Source organism: Chionomys nivalis, chromosome X, assembly GCF_950005125.1.
Source record: "Chionomys nivalis chromosome X, mChiNiv1.1, whole genome shotgun sequence".
NCBI lineage: Eukaryota > Metazoa > Chordata > Mammalia > Rodentia > Cricetidae > Chionomys > Chionomys nivalis.
The window spans coordinates 1,493,915-1,501,720 of NC_080112.1; the positions used below are offsets into that span (position 1 = coordinate 1,493,915).

Consider the following 7,806-nt stretch of genomic DNA (forward strand, 5'->3'; position numbering starts at 1 on the left):
CCAGAGACCAGACAAATTCACTTCTGTGTCCTCTCTCAGGACTGTGAGCCTTTTCTGCTTCGGGGACGACCACAGCCCAGAGGGGAGCAGGCCTGATCGCCAGAGGTGATATCCATTTTCCATCAGGACTCCAGGTGAGCTGTCACGGTCGGAAATGAACATGCAAAGAGGGCCCCATTCCCCAAACAAGACTTCATAAAGCATGGGCACCCCTCTTCTCATGTCAGGGGGTGGGAGGGTGCGAGTAGGGGCTTCTGTGCCTGGCTTCCTTGGACTGCATGACTTAGGTTGAGAACTCTATCGGGAATAATGACCTTGTTCCTAGGGTTGATATCAGATCAGCAGTGGCAGCCACTCGTCTGGAGAGCAGCGGGATTCTGCAGAGTGTGGGCCTCCCCTGAGGACTGAATCTGAAGGAAAAAGCCAGAGGACCTCACTGTCTGGGTACGGCCCGGATTCGATGCCCAGGGGCACCAAGGGGTTTGCATACTTCGGCACGTCAGAGTCCTTGTAGAGGTGGGAGCCCTGTAGAGATGAGCCCTGGACACGTGGCCATCATGGCTGTTCCCCCACAGGAGTTGATAGGCTGTGCCACCAGCTCTTTTCTCCTGAGAGGATGGTTATAGGGCCCGTCAGGTGTGGAACTTCACCAGAGCAGGAGGCCTTGTCTGAGCCGAGTTCTTGGTTAAGTCAGCCCCTGGGAAGTTCCAGGAAAGGATCCCAGGAGGCAAGTGAAGGAGACAGTGGTCCCTCCAAGGACTTCCCTGAAGCCCTGTCTCACAGACAGTCCTGGGAGGGGCTGCAGGGCTGAGTCTTCTGCCCTGGTTCCAGGGAATAGTCTAAGGGAGCTGAGGGGCCTGCTAAGAGCACCTTGGCCTGGGTCATCAGAGGGAGGCTCAGGTCTGTGAGGAAATCTGGTGAGAGTTGAGAGAGTCCCATCAGCCAAAGACAGAGAGTACTGACTACCTACCTGCCTTCCTGACGGCTGTGGGAAAATGGAGACTTTCTTTCCCTCTCCCATTCTTCTTTCTTTCTTATAGGCATAGTCTCTTGCCTTAAAGACGTGGGACCCAGGGGTCAGGGGGAAGCTCCTGGAACAAGCCATTGATATAGGTGAGAATCGAGCTGGTAGACTGTTGTAGCCCGAATGAGTCACACTGAATCGACCTAGCTCTTTCAGCTCTCTTAACTTCCGCCCCCACGAACAGGTGTCAGGAGGTCTAAGGTCTCCTCACTGCCTTCTGTTCCCTCTCAGAGACACAGAACCTTGTTTTGAGACTTTACCTCACACGAGAAGAAGCACACACCCGGGGAGCTTCCAGCCTCTCAGAGGCACAAGCAGTACCAGAGTACTTTGGCCATAAGCGCACTCCCCAGGCAAAATCCTGTGACAGGTGCTTGTTGATTGTTGCCCAGGGAAAAACTGTCAGAGTCCTCTCATCCTCTCCCTTCCTCCCCCAGGTCTATGAGTCTTCATCTCTGTGACCTGCACCTGCCTGTCCTGCCTGTGTTCCCAAGGAAACTCAGCATGGATCCTACCAAGACCAGCCAGGGCCTCCACCTCCCTGACAGCGCTCAGTCCCAAAGGGAGGCAAGGGATCTGGTGGGAGCCCAGGTCCCCATATCTGAGGCAGGGGAGGAGGAGGCCACTGCCACCACCTCGGGGGGTGTGTCTTTTGGAAGAATGCTGAGGTCTCCCCACAGTGCTCAGAGAGCCTCCTCTTCTCCCACCGCCATGTGCTTCATTGCAGTGGCATCATCTGCTCAGGCCTTTGGCAATCAAGCTAGCCATGTGGCTAATCCCGAGCCTCCACTGCAGAATGGGCTCAATAGCAAGATCATGGATTTGGTTCTCTTCCTACTCCTCAAGTACAGGAGCAAGGAGATAACAACTAAGGCAGAAATTCTGCACATGGTCATCGGAGATCATGAGGCACACTATTCCGTGATCTTTACGAAGGCCACTGACTGCATGCGGCTGATGTTTGGCCTTGAGATAATAGAAAATAACCCCCTTGGGAACCCCCTTGTCCACTCCTACTCTCTTGCCCATGCTCTTGGGATCACCTATGATGGGATGCAGCATGGTTTCCCAGGCATACCCAAGACAGGCCTGGTAATAGTAATATTGTACATCATCTTCATAGAGGACGACTGTGTCAGTGAGGAGGTGTTGTGGAGTATATTGAACAGGATGGGGCTCTATGCTGGGAAGGATCATTTCATGTGTGGGGAGCCCAGGAAACTCATCACTGAGCATTTTGTGCAGGAAGGGTATCTGGAGTACAGGCAGGTGCCAGATAGTGATCCTCCCAGCCATGAGTTCCTGTGGGGCCCGAGAGCCCATGCTGAAACCACCAAGGTGGAAGTCTTGAAGTTTTTTGCCAGAGTTGTTAAGCAGGATCCCATATCCTACGTTTTCCCTATGCAGAGAGATGAGATTGAGAGGTCTGAGGCCATGATCCCCCCAACAGTGGCACTCCTGCCCTGACCAGCACACATTCTAGTGCACTGGCAATTTCCAACCAACATCAGGTCGGGCAGAGTCACATCTAAGAGCTGTACCCTCATTGAAGTGCTGGTCGGAGGAGTTGGGAACCTTTTCTTCTTCTTGTTCTGACTGGGTGATTTGGGCATTTTTGGTATTTCTAAATGTTGCTACTTTTGCTGCAAGGTTCATTAGGTGGAGATGTTTTCATTTTACAAATGGAATTAGGAAAGCACGTAGGGTTTATGCTGATTAGGAGAATTTTATCATTCTGTAAACACTTGAGAATGACTCATATCTAACTTGTAACATGTTTCTAGATACTGTGGCATTCTAATTGGGAGTACCCACTCACTGTGAAAGAACTTGGGATTTTCATGAAAAAATGAATAAAATTATTTTTGATTGCCTTATTAGTTTTAGATTCCTGTTCTGGCAAGCTTATAAAAATGAGAGTTAAAATTAGGTGAATGCATTCTCTTCCCCATCCCTTCACTGAGCAAGCACCTGCTCTGTGAAAGGACCTGTGTTACCATGAGACGTGAGAAAGGATTATTCATCCTTTTCTGTGAAAAAGTCAAGTTCAACAGCAACAACCCTGTCAGAAAGAACGTGAGAATTCCCCTTAGATCACAAGTGTAGTGAGCACAGGAACTCTGCAGAGAGGTCCCCTAGGGTGATGGTAGTCAGTGGTGTAAGCCAAGGCATTTCATTGTGGGTCTCAGAAACAACAGGCAGGAGCAGCCCTTGTGAGCAGGTGTGGATGACTCAGGACTGCGAGAAGCGAAACTCCTCTGAGCCGTCGCTGTTGCTGGTGGACTGGGCAAGGAGGACTCAGGCTGGGGGGTCACTCAGTGACTGAACACTTGGATAACACAACTGGGGGGTTATCCTCATCCCCTCCAAGAAATCCAAAATGTACAGAGAGTAATCATGCCCTGGTGCTAGAGTTACAGATGAACACAGCCCATGTGCTGCATGGTTTACCCCCACCCTCTGCAAGGGATTCCTGACCCATGTGGTACAATTATGAGAATATGAATCCTAGTACTCCTAGGAAGATCACTGCTGCATCCCTAGTCAATAGAGACAGAGCTGACTACCAAAATAACTTCAAACGCTTATAATGTGTATTAGTGTTGTGCCTACATGGTAATGTATCATACATGACCCTGGCGTACTCAGAGGAAAGAAGAGAGCATAAAACCAGCTTTCATAAAACCAGAGTTAGAGATTGTTGCAAGTCTCCATGTGAGTGCTGGAAACTGAACCTTTGTCCTCTGCAAGAACAGCAAGTTCGTAGTCAAAGCTCCAGCCCCAGACAAGTTTAAGTTAATAAAATTATTCATCTATGTATACATGAGTGACACAGCTTACATGGTCATCATAAAAGGACAAGATCTCTCTCAAAAATTTCTCATTTATTCTCCAAACACCTTATATATCATCATATCAATTGAGCAAAAGAATACATTAGGCTGTCTCCTAGACAACCAAGTACATGGGTGTAGTAGTGGGAGTGGCGGGGCTGCTTCCCGCCACCCGGCTAGCTTTACCCGAAATAATTACACGGAAACTGTATTTTTTTAAACACTGCTTGGCCCATTAGTTTTAACCTCTTATTGGCTAGCTCTTACATATTGATCTAACCCATTTCTAATATTCTGTGTAGCCCCACGAGCTGGCTTACCAGGAAAGATCTTAACCTGTGTCTGTCTGGAGTGGGAGAATCATGGCGACTGCTTTTTGCTCCCAGAATTCTGTTCTGTTTACTCCGCTTACCTAATTTTCTGTCCTATTAAAGGCCAAGTAGTTTCTTTATTAATTAACCAATGAAAGCAACAGATTAGAAAGAGCCCATCACATGGGCTCAAGTCACGTCCACATCTACCTATATGTTAACAGTCATGTAGGCCATAAATTAACATCTCTATAAGACATCCTCCAAATTTCAAAGAAAAAAAAACACCAAACCTCTTAACTCTTTTTTTTTTTTTTTTTTTGGTTTTTCGAGACAAGGTTTCTCTGTGGTTTTGGAGCCTGTCCTGGAACTAGCTCTTGTAGACCAGGCTGGTCTCGAACTCACAGAGATCTGCCTGCCTCTGCCTCCCGAGTGCTGGGATTAAAGGCGTGCACCACCACCACCCGGCAAAACCTCTTAACTCTTAAGTCATCAGCTTCAGCCAACATCTCTTCTCAGGTAATCTATATTTATAACAACAAAAAAAAAAACTAGGAACAACACATCCTGGCTATTATTAAACAGAGACAGCTTGTCTACAGAGTTACGTGATCAGCTCATACCAGGGTTATGGCTTTTGTGCCATACAAAAATATGGGCCTACAGTGTGAGGGTGTATACATGCATTGCTCAGTGCTGGTGGGGATGCCAGAGGACATACATCAAGTTGGCTCTTCCTTCCACCTTGTGATGGCAAGATCTCACTTGTTGCCGCTGTTGGAGTGTGTAGTAAAGGCTGGCTGACCTGCGAGGTCCTGACCCATTCTGCTTCTCCTCACAATCCCACCAAAGTAGTGCTAGGATTACAGGTGCACCCTGCTGCATCCCACTATATTGCAGGTTGCAGGGAAGGAAATGATATCCTCAGGCATGAGCAGCTATCACTTTTGTCATCTGATCCATACCCAGCCTTAAGATTGCATTTTAGCTCACTTATATCTAGTGTAGTTGCAACCCAGATTTCAACATGTGTCCAGTGAGTGGGAGGATTTAGTGACGTTTATTCATGGATTATCACTTTGGTTCCATAGCTATCCCATGTCCACCTTTCACTATAGTTTTTCTCACACAAGCCTCTTGGAACCAGAGCTTTTACTGGCAAGACACATATTCCAGCCCATTAACCATCCGAGGAACCCAGAGGCTCCCAGCATTGGGAATTGTCATGTGATTCTAATTGGTCTTAACAATAAAAACCCCGAGTCAGATATTAGAAGATGAAAGCTGAAAGGCCAGAGAAGTGGAGCATCCAGCCCCTTGTTCTTACCTCCACAAAATCCTCATACTGAATGGGGTATCCTGTTTCTACAAGTCCTTACACTGAATGCCTTGAGCTCCTGTCTCCTCCTGCTGTATATTCCTCTCTCCACCCAAGCATATCCCTTCCTGTTTCCACCTCCCCAGTCCTGGGATTAAAGGTGTGAGCCACCACTTCTTGGGTCTGTTTCTCATTTATGCTGATTCAATCGCATGTAGCCCAGAGTGGCCTTGAACTCACAGAGATCCCTCAGCCTCTGTCTTCTGCTGGCTGAGATTAAAGGTGTCTGCCACCACTACCTGGCCTCTTTGGCTAACAGGTGTAGCTGGCTATACACTCTGATCTTCAAGCAAGCTTTATTTGTTAAAGTACAAACAAAATTGTCACATTTCCCCATTATGTGTCTAAAATAAAAAAAGAACATTCTAACAAATATACGAAAAACTATGTACAATAAGTACAATGGCTATAAAATACTCACATGCAATAAGTACATCAACCATGTCTATTCCATTTGCATTTGACAAATTCAGATAAAGTATTCCATTACATATCCCATCTTGGTGAATCCAAAGTATTGTGCATAATTCACTTTTTATTCTAACGTGCATTACTGCTGTGGGACAATGGTCTGTACCCTGTCACTTGTATTTTAAGTAAACGCTGATTGACCAGTAGCCAGGCAGAAACTATAATCGGGGCAACCAGGCAGGATGTAGAGATGGGGCAAAGAGAATTCTGGGAAGAGGGAAGTTTCAGTATGCAGTCCTCACCCAGACACAGAGGAAGCCAGACACAGAGCAAGCAAGATGTGACTGCCTCGCCAAAAAAGGTACCAAGACACGTGGCTAACACAGATAAGAATTATGGGTTAATATAAGTTGAAGGGTTAATAAGAAGCCTGAGCTAATAGGCCAATAAGTTTATAATTAATGTAGGCCTCTGTGTGTTTCTTTGGTCTGAATGACTGCAGGACTGGGTGGGACAGAAACCTCAGGCAACACCTTACCAACTGAAAAATATCTTTTAATGTCTTTCAACCATATACACTTGACATTCCTTTAGTGAAATTCTTTTCTGAGTCTGGTAAACAAAGAAAAATTTAACTATGACTATCTAGTCTTCACTCCCTCAGACACTCAAGAAGGAAATAATATTAACTTAATAAGCAGGAAGTGCAAGCAAGCGATTTCCAAAATTTGTGAAAAATGACAGAAACAGCTGGCTGCCTGGACAGTCACCCAAGGTTTCTCTGTAACATTGGAGCATCCATCTTAATTCTATAGGCCTAGAATATTTGACAGACTTTTCTATGAAGCAGGATTTTTGAAGGACTGTCCAGCCTTGTCTTGGCATGGTTTGGTAGTCACTTTCATTTGTGTCCTTCTTGTCCAACTGGACAGCATACTGTCAGCAGTTGAGGTAAGAGTGCTTTCTTGCCCAGTGACTTATTTTTGCTACGAAGAAAGTTAGCTCCATTTGGAGTTTCTCTGATGCCCACCATCTTCTCTGAAGTAGATTGGTGCTACCAAGAGCAGACATGTCTCTTTGTCATAAAAAATAATCTATGCTGTTAAAAGATCTATAATACCATATTCTGCAGATCTCTGAAGTGTTTGAAGACCACTTGTCTACATAAAATATTATCTTTTTGATCTTGAAGAAAATGCCTAACATGACTACAATTTCAAATGTAATGGGTGTCTAATTGCTAACTTGAATTTCCTTATTATTGGTAACAATAGCTTTCAAGAGCTAAAAGATTGTATTACCTTGTTAAATGTGTTGTGGAGGTACAATACCTTGAGCAAGATTAGAAATATATGTACAGTATATTCTAATCTTAACTTTGTGTCAATATACAAAAATCCATATCTATGTAAAATATTTAAAATTAGTAGTGGCATCTTTGTTTTAAAAGTAGATTCTTAATCCCAGCACTCAGGAGGCAGAGGCAGGTGGATCTTTGTGAGTTTGAGGCGAGCATGATCTACAAGAGCTGGTTCCAGGACAGGTTCCAAAGCTACAGAGAAACCCTATCTCAAAAAACAAACAAACAAAAAATAGATTTAATAATGTACTTTTTAAACCTATTTCTATAGCCCCATTTTTAAATTCAGAGTAGAGTCAATAATCTTCCCTTATATCATCATATCTTTATTCCCTCTTTTCTTTTTTCTTTTTTTTAAAGATTTATTTATTAATTATGTATACAGGGTTCTTTCTGCATGTATGCCTTCAGGCCAGAAGAGAGCACAAGATCTCATTACTGATGGTTGTGAGCCACCATGTGGTTGCTGGGAATTGAACTCAGGACCT

At 45.2% G+C, this 7,806-nt stretch overlaps 1 protein-coding gene across 1 annotated transcript; it reads left to right on the top strand.

Moving 5' to 3' along the window:
• The first annotated feature begins 1,528 nt into the window (after positions 1 to 1,528).
• LOC130867456 (melanoma-associated antigen 10-like) lies at positions 1,529 to 2,491 on the top strand. Its single transcript, XM_057759481.1, has one exon. It carries the CDS (start codon positions 1,529 to 1,531, stop codon positions 2,489 to 2,491), a length of 963 nt encoding a protein of 320 aa, XP_057615464.1.
• The last annotated feature ends 5,315 nt before the right edge of the window (positions 2,492 to 7,806 follow it).

Coding starts and splice junctions, on each gene's coding strand:
- LOC130867456 (XM_057759481.1), top strand. CDS start 1,529: ATGGATCCTACCAAGACCAGCCAGGGCCTCCACCTCCCTGACAGCGCT.